Source organism: Tupaia chinensis, unplaced genomic scaffold (assembly GCF_000334495.1).
Source record: "Tupaia chinensis unplaced genomic scaffold, TupChi_1.0 Scaffold000426_1, whole genome shotgun sequence".
NCBI lineage: Eukaryota > Metazoa > Chordata > Mammalia > Scandentia > Tupaiidae > Tupaia > Tupaia belangeri.
Window position 1 is genome coordinate 2219723 of NW_006159931.1, and position 16295 is coordinate 2236017.

At 49.3% G+C, this 16295-nt stretch overlaps 1 protein-coding gene across 1 annotated transcript in view; it reads right to left on the minus strand.

Moving 5' to 3' along the window:
- The window catches only part of CCDC149 (coiled-coil domain containing 149), an 80558-nt gene that overhangs the window by 32854 nt on the left and 31409 nt on the right, over positions 1–16295 (minus strand). Inside the window, exon 4 of the mRNA XM_027774376.1 lies at positions 8776–8883. Coding sequence (XP_027630177.1) covers positions 8776–8883 — 108 coding nt within the window. The remainder of the gene's footprint in view (positions 1–8775; positions 8884–16295) is intronic.

The following is a 16295-nucleotide window of genomic DNA, read 5'->3' on the forward strand; positions in this document are numbered from 1 at the left end:
ATATATATATTAGACAGTGGGGGAACCGTTAGCCCACCACAGTGCAAGGAGCCGGCGAGGGCACCTTAGCTGTCTGACATCCAACTGTGAGCTATGTAAGACCCCGGAAAAGGCCGATGCTGCCATGCTAAGTGGGGGGAGGCAGAAAACAAACTTCCGTATGCAGCATGATTAAAATCATACTGAGAGTGATCTGCAGATGACGTAATGGTTACATTGCTGGACTTCCACATAGTCAACTCCGGTTCAAGTCCTGGACCCGATGGCTTCAAACTCACCGGGCGCGTGTGCATGAGTGCCCGAAATCCTAACAGGAGAATGGAGGAGAAGGGATTGTGACATGGCTATCCACCCTGGGGAGTGATTTCTTGCTTTCTGTCTCTCTGGCAAGCACGTGCATCCTATAGCAAAAATCTCTCAAAAACAAAAACAAAAACAAAAACAAACCATTATACTAACAGTTCATGTGGAATGACCAAGTACATCAAATAGACCAAAACACCCCAAAATGTGAACCCTAAAGTATTCCGAAATCTGAAACCTTTTGAGCACCGAGGTGGACTCCCTACGTGGAAAGTCCCACCTAACCTCACAGGACAGGTCTCCGTGAAAACACTGCGGTGCAGGAAATAGTCTGTGGAATTACCCACGTCCAGAACACTGGCCCCAAGCATTTCAAACAGGGAGCTTTGACCCGTTGTAAAATTGTACATGTAGACGATGCGTGCTAGGCTTTTCTCTTCTAACTTTCACAAAAGATCTGCGTGACTTTCATAATATAACTTTTATATGTTTTAAATCCGTAGGTATAAAATTCCAGTCTTCACAAAAAGGTCATTTCCCAGTGGATCCCCGTGGCGCCCGTAGCTCCCTTAGCCCACCCGCGGCCCCAAATCCTCTCACTAGGACCTCACAGGAACTACTGGGAGGGCCCAGGAAGAGCCAGCGGGCTTGGGACATTCCACGTCTGCCCATCACAGGGCCCCAGGGCCCCAGGTTGAAAGCGACGCCATTGCTTCCTGAGTTTTTCTAAGGAGTGTCCCAGCCTGATTCCTACCTCCCTGCACAGCGTATGTGGATGGGATTCATACGTGACTGAGTGTGTCACACCGATCCCACCTGGCCTGGAGCACCTGTGGTAGCATGCGACCTCATTCCTAAAGTGCAGTTCAGATTGGGTGGACAACGTCTCAGGCAGTGGGACAAATGGCACGAAGGCCCGGCAGAGGAAGCAGGACATATACAGACAGTGGTGTTTGATGGAATCCAATTACATTTGATCCTCATTATTCATGAATTCTGTATTTGTGAACTTACCCCATACATTTTACTTTCAACTCCAAAATCAAACCTCACAGTGCTTTTGTGGTCACAGTCGAACATGTTCAGAGTGGAAAAAAATTCGAGTGCTGGGACCAGCAGATGGTGTAATGGTTACATCACTGGACTCCCACATAGTCAACCATGGTTCAAGTCCCGGATCTGGTGACTTAAAACTCACACCAGGCACATGTGTGTGTGTGCCCAAGATCCCAAGAGAATGGAAGAGAAGGGATTGCAGTGTGGCCATCCCCGCTGGGGGTAGGGTTTCTCGCTTTCTGTTTCTCTGTCTCTGTCTGTCTAGTGAGCACACATGCCTTATAGCAAAAATCTCTCTTTAAAAAATTTGCATGTTGGACACACATGTTCCCAATGGAGGTCGAACAAGGCCATGTTCTGCTTTCTTGCTTCAACTCTCAGACTGATCACAAGCATGCGTTTCCCTGTTCAGTGCCCCATTTTTCACATACTTATTCTCTTCGTTGGTGACTCTGCTGTTTAAAACGACCCACCCAGATGTCCGGCTGGCTTGTGTCCCTGAGCACCAGGGGTGTGGTGTGCCCTCGTGGAGGAAAATAAACTTCCTCTGGGCACGACTTAGAATGCTTTTGAGCTCCTGGGTTCAGTGTTAATAAACCAGCCATAGACAAGGAGACTTCAAAAAGTCTGTAGAAAACAGAATTAGAGTACACATTTATCTTGGTGCAAAATTTTTACAAGCCATGCATATTCTTCATAACGTGCATTTTCCGTGAGCTTTTTGAAGTTCCCTTGTCTATTAAATAAAGTGACTTTTTAAAAAATTATTTATGATACAGAGCATGTGCATGAGAGAGAAAGAAAAAGAGAAAAAGAAAAGAAAAGCACTCTTTTTTTTTTTTTTTGAGAGGTTTTCGCTATAAGGCACGTGCGCTCGCCAGACAGAGAGAGAGAGACATAGAGACAGAAAGCGAGAAATCACCCCCCAGGGGGATGGTCACGCCGCAATCCCTTCTCCTCCATTCTCCTCTCGGGATCTTGGGTACGCACGCACCCGGCGTGAGTTTTAAGCCACCGGGTCCGGGATGCGAACCACGGTCAACTACGTGGGAGTCCAGCGACATAGCCATTACGCTAACTGCTGGTTCCCAAGAAAAGCATTCTTAACAGGGTTGAGCCATGCCACGATCCTCTTTCCCCAGCACTCCAGCCTTTCAGGATCGTGGGTGAGTGCTCCGTGCATCTCAGGCCCACCAGGCTGGGAATCCAAACCCACAGGTGACCGTGTGGCCACCAGCACCACCGTCCAAAACCCTTTGCTTTGCACCACCTAGACCCGGCCTACCTAAGCACACGTGAAACTCAGTTAGGATTGTTCAGTAGACAGGACTGTTGTGACAAGAGGGTCCCAGACCAGATTTTGTACTTCTCCCAAGTGCAGTGGTTCAGGACTCGCTAATCCAGTGTGGGCAGGACTTCGCAGAACATATTTACGGCAGAACTGGCTAACTCAGCTGAACGCCAAGTGACGCGAACGCGTTCCATGTTGCACGGTTCTTAGCCCCAGACATCAGCGCCTCGGATGTGGGCATACAGAAAGACAAATAACCAGCCAAGCCAGACACATTTTTCAGATCCGAGGCCTAGGAACAAGAGAGCTTGTGCCTTTCTGGCAAGAGGCGATGGGAGGCCCGGGACGCGTCTTTGAAAGCAGGGTATTTGTCTCGGTGTGTGAAAAGCTAGACTGACAGCCTGAACTTTAAGTAATAAAACACCACTGTGGTTTTCCATTCACCACATGCTTCACTGAACTCTTAATTTAGAATCACACAATTATGTTTGCTTAATGCCAATTAATTATTAAACATGTTTATTGAGGTCTGACAGCCGTCTAAGAGAGTCATCTTTTATATACGGGATGCCTGTTAAGCTTCAATAAATATGTTAACAATCATTTGGTGTTTAATGTGCATACAATATCGGCTGTGAGGTCTCAGGGCTGGACTGGCTGCAACACTTAGGTTTAAAAGTGAGGCTCGGCTTGGTAACAGCTGGGTCATTAACTGGGTCTGAAACTCCAGTTCAGCCAGTCGAAGAGCCCTCCAGAGGTCATTGCCCAGGGAGGGCAGAGCCCCGGCGGGCCTTCTCCTGCCTTCTCAGCTGACGGTGCTCCTGCTCCTGAGTCGGCCTGTGGAGGCCTTGTCTCTTGGCCCCATTCTGCAAGCTGTGTGACCTTAGGAGCTGGTGTAGACTTCTCTGAGCCTCTGTACCCGCCTGTGTAAACACACAGGAGGAGAAGCACAGCCTCCTAGGAGGTCTGCTGTCTGCAGTGAGAGGCGGAGTGGCTGTAAGTGAGCGTATGAATGAGAGATGTTTGGCAAAAAGAAGAGGACGAAAGAGACATATTGCAAGAAAGTAGGCGACTCTGCTCAGTCCTCCGCTCGGCATCCCAGCCTGAGAGCGAGGTGGGAGGGCGGCGAGGAATAAATACACAGATGCAAAACGCATCACTGTACAAGACTGCGGTCCAGGAGCACTGGGGACCGTGTGCCCTGAACTTTTCAGATAGTTTAAGGGGCCATCAAGGGGGGCTCTGTGCTTCTTCGAGGCTGGCTTTAGAACCTCATTCACAGGAAGAGACGAGACTTCACTAAGACCCGGAGCCTGACCCCTGGAGGATGAAAAGTGCTTACTAACTGTTAGCTGCTCCTACCATGCCGACCCCTCTCCTCCTCCTCCTGCTCACACTCTGCGGTGTCCCCACACAGAGGCCCACCGGGGAAGGCAGATCCCTCTTCTCAGCGGGCAGACGCCGAGGTCCAGAGCCGGCCTTATCTGTGCACTGCAGGCAAAGGAGGTTGATTTTCCGCCTCGGAAAATGGCCAGGAAGCAAATGCTCGGGGCACTTAATTCCCTCAGACAGGGCTGCTGGAACCCCGCAGCCAGCCTGCCCGTGCCAACACGCAGTGGACCCATGCCCTGCACACGCCCGCGCTGCTTCCCGGAGATGCCTTCACTGGCTGGCTTAGACGGAAATAAACGTTTCTGAATGAGTTATGGCCCGAGCCGCCCGTTTGTGGATGAGGTGCAGCTGCAGCTGGGACGTGGCTGAGGGACAGGGCTGCGGAGCGAGGTGGTGAGGCGGTTTCTGGGTGCCCTTCCGCCCACTCTCAGCACTGCTCTCCACGAGGCCTGTCCAGGCCTCCCAGGTCGGGACGACCCGCCCCTCCCTAGACCTCTTCTCAGGCGTCATCACCACCTCGTCTTGTTTTCATCTGTCTGAATCCATTTTACCCCACGCAGTGAGAGGCGGACGCAGGAACAGCTGTTCCCTGGACGCTGGCCGTGCTCCCATCCTGCCGTCTAACTTCCCTGGACCACATGTGGCTTGTCATCTGGTTTTACTGTCTGTTTTTCTTAATGGGGATAAAAGCTACCTTGGAGACAGGGCAACTGTGACAGCCTGTATGGTGCCCAGGTCTGTCCCCACAGTGTGGAGACAACCCTCTCTGCACACGCTCCTCTCTCTAGCTTTGAAGGCGCGAGCCGCTTACCCTTGGCGGGACTGCCGCTCTTACACGGCGGCTCTCTGCCCGCCAGGGCCACTGGGAGGGTCAGGTGAAAGAGTCGCTAACAGGAAGACGCTAGGCCTTGCTCGTCCTGGTCCTGGTGTGTTTGTGGCTAGCACAGGGGAGAGGTCAGAGCCAGGTGTGTTTACTCCACGTTCACTCGGGCAGGGCTGTGCTGGGCAACTTCACAGACAGAGCCTTCGTGGCTTCCTGCTTTTCCTGTCGGCTTTCTCCACATCCTCCCCACCTGCCCCCCCATCTCCCAACCTTTCGATAATACCCTCCATGAAACCGGACAGTGGAAAAGGTTGCAAGTGGGTCGCTCATTGAAGTCCAAATTCTTGGACTTAGATGGGACACTCCAGCTGTAGCTTTAAACAGGAGGATGTGCAACATTGTGTAAAACAAAACAAACGGTAGTTCTCGCCCTCTCCCCCCTGAGGCTTTGGAGGGCTCGGGCCCACAGCAGAGGTGTGAACACCGATGTTCCCAGTGAGCAAGCTCCAGTTAGGACCAAGCGAGCACCCTGCTGGCCGCTCCTTCCACACGTGATTCCCTCCAGGGACTTTTCATCCTGGACTCTGATACATGCCGCAGTCCTTCCTAGGGAGGAAGAGGCATGGCACGACCCCTTCCCGCGGTCTCTGGACCCCTCTAACCACCCTCCTGCCGTCTTGGGGCCACCTGCACTGCTTCCATCCGGCAGATGCACCTCAAGCCTGCCTCTGGGCCTCGGCCCTTCCTCTGCTCTCAGAACGTCTGCTCACAGGTCTGTCCAGAATCATTCTCGTCAGATCAACGTCCCCTGCTCTGAGGCGTCTACCAGCCCCTTTCTTCCTGCAGAGTCAGGAGTCCAGCCCCCAACACTTACTGGGTGCTCTTAGTGTAACAGGCAGAGCAGCCAGCGAACAGGCCGCTTAACCATTCTCCACTGAGGCTCACACCGGACCCTCTGCTCTCCCCACAGGGCCTTCCCAAGGCCTCCCTGATTATTTTCCCCTGTTGGTACGGTTTGGTTTGCCAGCTCCTTCCTCCGAACGCCTAAGCCATTCCTCACTCCACCGGGGGATCCTGGGACACCCAGACCAGCAGTCGGTCTGGCTTCCTGGATTTTTTTTTTCCTTTTTCTCTTTCTTGAAACTTGTTGCTCTTCTTTTCATTCCCTTAATTCATTTTATTCATTCACTCATTCATTTATTCCACTCCATCCTTCAATAAAGATTTATAATGTGTAGGTATCAGGAACTAAGAATGAAAATTCCTTGGGACACAGCAGCGTCCACGGTGGGAATGTGGCCTGCAAAGAGCTCATCCTTGGGGCTGGAGGGGTCGCACAGAGCAGGCAGGGCCAGGGGAGGGCGCTGCGGGTGTGCACAGGCTCGGCCCCTGACAGACAGCTGAGCGCGGCTACCCTGACCTAAGGTGGGAAGACGAGCAGCAAGTCCAGGCGGAGCGGACAGCAGGTGCCAAGGTCTCGAGGCCCAAGGCAAAGCAACACAGAAAGGGTGAAGTTAGCACCGTGGGGCTCAGGGTGAGGGGAAGGGACGAGGTTGGGACAGATCTCAGAGGCCCTGCCCAGGCTTCCTTAAAATATCAGCTGTAAACGTCGGTTCCTAAAATTTCTCATGCCTAAAAGGCAAAATAATGAAAAGTGACTGAAATCGAGACAGAAGGGCATTTCGGAAAGTCAGACGCAGAGGCAGGACTGGAGACTGACGGAGGTTGGGACGGCGAGTTCCAGGGTGAGGAGAGCACGAGCCCTAATGGGTGAGCCCGTCCCCACCACACAGTCACAGCACCCTGGAATGAGGCTCAGGAAGCCTGGTGTCACCCCCGTGAGTAATCTGGCCTCCGTGTGGGTGTGGGGGGCTGGGGGCGGCGCAGGGGGAGGGCAGGCCTCACGGGGCCTGAAAATAAACCAGCCCTGACTGCAGATGCAGACGAGAGCCAGTGGGATGGCTGCACTTGGCCCTTCTTTGAGGGGAAGAGGCCAGACACTGAGACGGGGGCTGGCTGAGCACACAGTAACCCCACCCCACCCTTTGGAGGACAAGCTTCTTCACAGGCCGTGGGTATGAGTCACTGGGTTCTGAAGCCTGGATGTGAACACGTGTCAGCCTACTGGCGCAAGGCCTGGAGTGCAGGCGGACCGTGAGTTCAGACGTGATGCACAAAGGGAGTCCAAACCCGTGCTAGCGTGGTACAGGTGCATGAGCATACACACACAGAGATGCGTCTATGAATGCACACGCACACAGAACATGCACACACACAGAGAACATGCACATACACAGAACATGCACACACACACGCACACAGAGGCATGTATATACACACATGTGCACACCGATGTGCATACACACACAGAGATAGGCATATGAACAGACATGCATATAAACACACACAGATGTGCATGTAAACACACTGACATGCATATAAACACGCATGCATACAGGCATGCATATACATAGAGACATGCATATGAACATGCACGGACATGCATATAAAACATGCACACAGAGGTGTACATATGTATACACAGAGACATGCACTTAAACACATGCATGCACAGACATGCTTACAAACACACATGCACACATGTGCATACAAACACACGGGTACTCATATAAAAACACATATGCACACAGGTGTGTGTGTAAACACACGTATAATACACACATGCACCCTCCCCTTCCTCTCCTTAAAATACCAGTTGTAAACATCAATTCCTAAAATTTCTCATGCCTAAAAAGCAAAATAATGAAAAGTGACCAAAAAATGAGGAAGAAGGGCTTTTAGGGATGCTCAGGAAAAAAAGGGGAGGGCGGGGAATACAATAGAAAAACGAAACGGTCAGGAAGAGCCACGAATGAGAAAATCGCATCTTGGAACTGTTGCAGTATCTCGTGGTTTCTTACATCTCCGACCGTCCCCAGGACGGTCCCGGGCGCAAAGAACATCGCAGCGCACACTTGACTCTCTAGAAAACCTCGCCTCCTGATACCGCTTAAGGAAGCGACCAAGAAGGTCGGGCCTTTACGGATTGCCCAAGCTTAGAATGCAGTCAGTGAGCAGCAACTCCCGGCAGTGAGGACTGTCGCCCACATTTGTCAAGGGGCTTGGTGACACACAGAAAGCACTTCCCTACGAAGGCCCTCACCACACAGGCTCCATGTGAGCGTCTCCAGTGAAACTCCAGAGCCATCTCTCCTGCAAGACCTGCCTCCAGCAAGGAGCTGAAAACGGATCGGTCCTAAAATGGGAAATGATTGGGGGACGGAATGGCAGTCCGGTAGCTTTCCCTTCCTGGCTCAGTGGTTCTTCTGCCCGTCGCTTCAGCTGGGAGAGAGGGAGCCTGCACATTGGGTTTGGAGTTTATGAGTTCATATTTTATAATTAACGTTGCCAACAGGGGAGTTTGATTAATACCGAGCGGTGGATTTTGAGCAATGTTCCATACAAATTGCCAAATTTAGCAATAAAATAAATTGGTTATGTGAACATAATTAGTAGGATGACTACTTAAAATTCAAAACCGAATGCGAATGATTCCAAATCATCTGAACCACAAATCCATTATTTGTATGGAAGGGGGAATGTGTAGCGTCCGGGTTTTATTCTGTGCTCCAGCACAGCGTATTCACCACCAAGCTGAACATAATAAAACTTCTACAATGGGCTGTGACGAGATTACAGAACAACCCCGAAACACACACAGAGGCGTGCGCGCGTGCACACAAAGGGAAGGTAATAAAGATAAGGAATGCCAACCCGGATTTCCATCGCGAATGTAAAAATCTATCACAAGTTTTTCGACGCATGCTGCATTGCATTTTTGTCGGATGCATAAGCCCTGTGGTGCCCGAGGACGCTGCAGAGCGTTCTCACCTGGAAGTATTCACGGTACCTTATTATCACCCTGGACTTCTCCAAGCCTTTGCTGAAGCTCTTTGATTTCTTCTCCCATTTGCTTATTTCGGTCCTGAGAATCTCTCAAGAGTTGCGCAAGGTTAGCCTGGAAAGATCAACACATCATAAAATGTACTCAGCGACAGAGCAGTGGGTAAATGCGGGCTTTTATTTAGCTTCTTGATGCTGGTGTCCGAGCCCAGCTGAACCCCAGAGAGCCATTGGAGGAATGAATTCAGCGGGTGTACCAGGACGAGGGGATGGAGGAAAACGAAGTTGGCCATGGACCTCGATCTGGGGATGCTCTTTGTCCCCGGAATGGCTCGCCGAGGGCACTCAGACAAGTAATAAAGGAACTAGTCATATCCGATTACAAATTTTTTTTACAAAAAGATTTCATCACTAAATATCTTAGTTAGGGATTCCCGACCCCTGGACAAGGGCAGGCTGCTTCGGGAAACAGCGAGTTATAGACCCTGCACTGTGATTACCCAACATTAATGACCCCAGCCCACTGTCCAGAATCTACCAAAATACACAAAACAACGGTCAGTGAGAACCGCAATGCCAGGGACCAGCAGACGGTGTAATGGCTATGTCACTGGACTCCCATGTAGTCAACCGTGGTTCGAGTCCTGGACTGAACAGATCAAAACTCATGCCAGGCACATGTGCATGTGTGCCCCAAATCCCAAAAGGAGAGTGGGGGAGAGATGATTGCGGCGTGCTCATCCCCCCTAGGGAGATAAGGTGATCTCTCACCTTCTGTCTCTCTGTCTCACTCTGTGTCTCTGGTGAGCGCACATGTCCTTAGCAAAAACCAAAACAAAAACACAATGCCGGGGCCAGTGAGAGGGAATCGAGGGGGAAAAAAAGCAAAATATTGAACAGACACAAAGATGGAAAATGATCTGCTGATGATGACGTGTACGGCAGGGACGCTGACCAGACTGATATGCAGTGTATCCATGCTGAGGAGGTTCCTATTCTATGCTGTGAAGATGTACAGTGATAAAATGCAAAAAAGGAAAAAAATCCAGGAAAAAAAAAATACCACCATGCCTCCACCCCCAGTTCACAGCAAATCTACCCTTGTTTCCCACACGACCCCTGGGGCATGCCTGGGTTGCAGAGGGGCCACTGCTTTCAAGCAAGTGACTGTAATTTTCTCTTACATTTCACAGGTTGGATTACTTGTCAACACACACATCTTTTCTATTCAGACCTTCCACCTCCTCAACTCCAAAACAATAACGCTGAAAACTAGAAAATGACTATTCTGATATGGTGCCTAATTCCTTGACATACACCTCAAAGAACAAAAAAAGAAAAGAAAAAAAGTCATACGTTTCAAAGCCTCAAAATAGAGGAGAAAAGTTCACACAATTCTTTGGACCAAAAATAACACCCATGACTCACACGCATTCTCTCTCAGAATCCATCAAGCCAGCACGCGACGCCTGCTCATAATTTATCAGCCCTACAGAGCGCTTGTCCCCGCGTTCTGGAGAAGGACTCTGTGACCATCAGTTTCGAACAGCAGTTCCTGTGTACAGGAGATGAAGAGAAAGCCTCACACTGGGAAGGAAGACAAAACCGAGAGATGGTCTCCTCCAGCTCTCCAGGGCAGGGGGTAAGACAAAAAGCCAAACCTTAAAAGGTTTCAAAAGAAGCTTCTTTTAAATATTCAGATCTAGCCATTCAGATCTCACATTAAAGGTTGACATTTTCATTTTGATAATAGCGGAATGCTGAATAGAGTGGCAATGCACTGCAGAACCCAGATATTTAAGTCATTTTTTCTAGCCAGGAGTTTATCTATTAACATTGTGATTGAGGGCAACAGGTGGAGCGGTGGTAAAGGCACTGAACTCCCACGTGGCCCACTGCAGTTCAAGTCCTGGACCTGGTGGCTTAAAAAGCACGCTGGGTATGTGTGCATGTGTGCCCAACATCCCCAGAGGAGAATGGAGGAGAAGGGACTGAAGCATGGCCACAATCCTAGGGGGTGATTTCTCACTTTCCCTCTCTCTGTTTCTCTCTGGCAAACACACTTGCCCTATGGCAAAAAGCAAAAACAACACACACACACACAAATTGTGATGGGGAAGGGAGACAAACAGACTTGATGAAAATATAGCTGAGATATTCAAGGCCAGGAGAACACGAAGTCTCCATTCAGGAAACACCTGTCTTTGTAGGGAGACAAGTTGATCCCCAACCCCAACTGATATGCACGGAAGCAGTTACCAAAGCCAGTCTCTGGTGAGGCAATGCTCAGGGATGACGACTGCAAACCCCGGTAACTGTGGGGAAGACAGATATGGGGAGTTGGGAGAGACCCCACTCTCCACCTTTTGCTGAAATCCTCACCGAGGTAGGCTAGCCATCCTTCCACCTTCCCTCAAGTCTGACTGCATTCTAAGCTCTAGCTCCCGCCTCTACCACTGTTTAAATCCGCCTATAAATCCCAAAAGATATGTGAGAACGGCTTACACTATAGTCACAACATTTTTAAAAAAAACCTCTAAGAACTTAGGGGAGATTTAAAATACAGTTGGGTGTCATATTTGGCAATGTCTGTCACTGTTAAGGACTCCTATTTGCAATGATTCTGTGATGAACATTGATCCACAGGTAGGGATTTTAGGACACGACTTGTAGGAAGCAGGCCTAGATGGGGAGAAAAGGATTCACTAGATACTACTTCTCCCCCTGCTATTAGAAAGATGGAAATGCAGGGGTTCAAAATATGTCACCCTAAATTATGTCACTTTGGCACATGGAGTATTTTGAGCTGAAGGCAAATGAAAATCCACAGCTGTAAAAGGAACACTTTGCTATCCCCTTTTCTGTCGAAAAGCAGGGCATGAATTTCCCTTTTAAAAGTGCTTCCCTCTCAGTGGCATGAGGGAGAAGGCATTGCACTCAGTCACCCACATGGCTGATGGAGGTTTGAGGCCTAGACCCGGCAGCTTGGAAATCACACTGGGTGCATGTGTGTGTATGCCCAAAGTCCCAAGGGGCGAATGGAGGAGAAGGGGTTGGGAGCTGTTAGGAAGGACGACCTTGGTTAGGCAGATACAAGTCAGGAAACTAGCCCCGAGCGCACGAAGCTTTAAGGGGAGACTATACGGCCATCTGTGTTTTGACTCAACACAATTCCCACAGCATGAGCCTACAAGATATAAGAGTGAGAAACAAGCGAAAAGAAAAATGAACAAGTCAGTGGTGGTCTAAGGATGCAGACGTTAGATGAACGAAGGGTCCGAAACAGGATAGGAGGCCTTGGGAAAGAGAGGGGCCAGCTCGCCTCCCTTGGCACTGGCCCATCCTGTCAACGGGAGGATCTGCATCTGTTCACCCATGCGCAGCTGGTCTCCTTGTCGTTCAACTCTCCCCTGTGATGGGGAGGCCCGGACTTCCATCTTGCCCTCTTGACAAAGAGAGTGAGGGGTGACCATTCTCTGGGGGTGGGGGGGCGATCTCTCTTTCCTTCTGTCTTTGGCAAGCACGAGCACCCTACAACAGAAAAACTACAAAAAATAAAATAAAATAAAAAGGATGCACACTAGAAAGTCTTGTAACATAGCTCGCAATTAGTAGACATATCTGACCTGGAACTGAACTGGAACTCACAAATAAGCGAACAACAAAATAAGAAAAATAGACAATAAGTCAACCCTCATCCAAGGCACTTCCACAAAAAGAGTTAAGAAAAAAAAAAAAAAGTGACAGAGAAAGAGCCAGAGACCAGCTTTAGAAAATGCTGCTTAGAGACAGGGCACTCACAGGTTTACTGCGCTGCGTCCCTTACATCCCACCTTCAACAGGGAAAATCACTAGATTAAGCAAGAATTCATTAAAAAAAAAAAAGTTTGATGAAACATCAAGGGTTCTTGAGAGGTGTGATTGATAGCGAATTTAATTGCCATTTCTACTCCACTGCTCTGGTCTGATGGTGACTCCTGCTGTACTAGTAATAGAGAAAAACTTGCTTTGCTTAGCAAGGACCCCCCTATTCATAGCAACTGCCAAAGTGATGACCTCTGCTCGTGCGACAGCTTTCTTATTTACAAAAAACACCACCCAAGAGCTTATTCCATACAAATTTTTTGGCTGTGCAACGAGCCATCAGCAGGCTATTCCCTCCTCTTAATCTCAAAACACACACTTGCCATGAATGCATTTCCAGGCCCTACAGGCGGGCGCTCTTGAATAGGTTTGGAAGGTTGCAATTTAAATAAATGTTCGCTTCATCGTGGTCATGACGATTCTGCAGCTGCCACGTAGTGGATCCATGAATAGCTCCCAAGTTCTTTAGGCTCATTGAGTCTAAATTTCCTCATCTATACACTGGGGGGGTGCTCCCACCTTCCTGACGAAAGCACGAGGGTTCAAAAAGCTCATAGGAGGTGCGTTAGTGCTGAGAATAAAGTGGCTGTAAGACCTGGGAGGGCTGCGAGTGGCTGCACCTTGGATTCCTCCCTAGTTTTCCGGGTATGAGAGTCAAGTCATCCTGTTCAAAGTGTTACAGACAGAAACAGCTAAAAGTCCTAGAAATCATTTTTTTTTTCTTTTCACAGAGATTTTTGCTATAGGGGTGCGAGCACTCGCTAGAGAAACAGAAAGAGAAAGTAAGAAATCACTCTCTGAGGGGATGACCACACTGTAATCCCTTCTCCTCCATTCTCCTCTTGAGATTTTGGGCATGCATGCACCTGCACCTGGTATGAGTTTCAAACCATCGGGTCCAGGATTCGAACCACGGTCAGCCATGTGAGTCCAGCACCTTAATGACCATGCCTCCTGCTGGCCCCACTGGAGATCTTTAAAGGACATTTTAGGTTCTGTGCATCAAGCCAGGATGCATATACAAAGTGGCTCTGCTTGTTCATCATGAGGGACTAAAACAAGCGTGACCAGACTTCCCTACTAAATTAAAAGGCTCCCTCCCAGAGCACCGAGGGCCACTCTGCTCCGACTTCTCCAGGGCCGTCATGGGCCACATCTCAATAAGACATCACTGTTCAGAGACTCCTTCCTGATCAGGAGAATCACTTCCCGCAATAGGCCCGCTTGCAATCAAAACAGGAAAAGACAAAGATCTTAAAGATGTGTTTGCCTGTTTACTCAAGGAGGAGATTGCATGGGGAGATGGAAAAGAAAGGAATCATCTTCTGATGAATTAAGATTAACCCAGGATCTTTTAAATTCCCCTTGGCCTCCTTTGGAAGAACTGCTTGTTTAGCAAAAGAAAAATATTGAAAGGGCCGTCTGAGATCTTGTGGTGAGACCTCTCGTTGCAGAACAAAGGGGCGCTCTGGCCACAGCTCTGCCTGGAGTCACGAGAGAAACTGCATTTCAGCATCCCACGAGAAGCTATTAGTGCCATCACTGTTGTCACGGCTTCTTCGCAGCTTCTTTAACGGGTGATTTGCCATTGGAAATTGAGTTGTTTTAAAAAGGATTTCCAGTTCCAAAAGGAAGTCTCAACAACTATATTTCTAGAGCTACAAACATAAATGTTAGCCTACTCTGTCCTCTGAGAGGGAGACAAAAAAAAAAAGAAAAAAGCAAGAAAAAGTGATGGCCAGACGATGTTGGCTGCCACAGGAAAAAGCTCTAGCGTTTAACAGGAAAATCTCCTCGTTTTTTACAGGTTAAAGTTCCTAGCGCAGTTTCTGGTTCTTTATCCTTCCTAAGCCAAGAGCTTTGAACAAGGCACTTAATCTTTTTGTTTGTTTGTTTTTGGGGGGGACGTTAAAAGAAGTTTATTTGTTCTGTTCATTATAGAGAGCGTGTGCACATGCATGAGAGAGAGAGAGAACAGCCTTGATGGGGTCTCGTCGTGCTGTGACCCCCTGCATCTAGCCTCCAGCTCACCACCATCCTGGGCACGCATGTGTTCTCCCAGTGTATTCAGGAGCTGATCACAGGACCTGAACTCTTGTCGGCCGCATGACTTCCAGCACCGTAGTTCGGTTTGCTACCGACCAGGCCACCAGGGCAGGACAAAGCACTTAATCTCTGGACTTTCCCAGTGGGTCAGACTGAATGTGGACTGTGGCTCCTCCCCACTCAAACAGTCTAAGAATCCAGCACAGAGCGAGGAGTCAGGATGAGAACACAGAGCCGGTCCTGTTCCGTTAACCTGCTGTGTGCACTTGACTAAGCCATGGGAGAAACGTCAAATATCCAGCACCCCGAGCGCTAACCAACCACAAGGGGATGAGCACCACGAGCACTGCCACACCCATTCCTCCTGCCCATTTTCAAGAGGAGGAAATTGAGTCTCACGAAGGTTACGCAGCTTACCCGAGATCACCCAGCTAGCAGGTTGAACTTTAAATTTGAACCCGAGCAATCGGAAGTCAGAATCTAAGCTCTTCTTACTGCCACCAGGAGGGCTCCTGGCCACTTTGTGAAAGACGCACCTGCCAGTGTGGACCCAGAAGGTAGTTGGGAGACTACATACGTGCACACTTGCCTAGGAGGGGTCTCCGACAGGTTCATGGAAGTGTGGATTATAAAAAAAGAACTATGCATGGTTTCACATCTTTTTTGGGGCACCAAAACAAACTCATATTTAATTCCATTTTTCCACAAACTAGTTGAAGTCCCTATACACATACACAGTCTCTGAAAAGCACAAAGCCCTGGGGCCGGCAGGTGGTATAGTGGTTAAGGGTGCTGGACTCCCACATGGCTGATCATGGTTTGAGTCCCGGACCTGGTGGCTTGCTTTCTTGCTTTCCCTTTCGCTCTGTCTTCCTCTCTCTCTCTCGTCAAATTGAAAAATAATAGTAATAGATGAATAAATAAATCACTCTTTTTTTTAGAAAAAAATTTTTTTAAAAAAAATTACAAAGCCCTGTGATCTCCAAGGGCAACTTACTGTTCTCTAACTATTTTCGAGAAGACCTCTACACACATTTGTAGCAGCAGGTCTTAAATGCAGCCATGGAACACCGTGCGTGTGACTCCATGAAGTGGTGTGTACGTTTCCCGTGGGCGTGTATGTGGGCCTCTTCCAGAGCAAAGGCCCCTGGCTTTCAACAGATTCTCGAAGGCACCACTGACTTGCAGAGTACTCGGACCACTGGTCCAGAGAAATGGAACTGAAACGAGGAGAAAGTCCAACCAGAAATGATCGGAGCAGTCTCTCCACTGAGCCAAAAAACACACAGAAGAGTCCAGTAAGGAGAGAGGGCGTAGACTTCCTCCTCCCAAGTCAAGAAGCGGAAGCCACAACTCTTGGCGAGGGGCAATAACACATTCGATGCTGCATCTCCCTTTCCAACGTGTAGCTCTCGCCACCACCATGTCACACCTGCGAACTGGGCAGCTGCTTCTCGTCCCGGTGTCTTTACTCACACAGGGTATGTTTGCTTTCCAGGTGGAGGGGTAAATCTCTCACCTGCTGCTTGGCCTTGAGGACAAACATGGGAGGTATACAGGAGACACCAGGTCAGGGCGTGACCTCTGCCCACTTCCTGCTGCAGACATGGTTTAGAA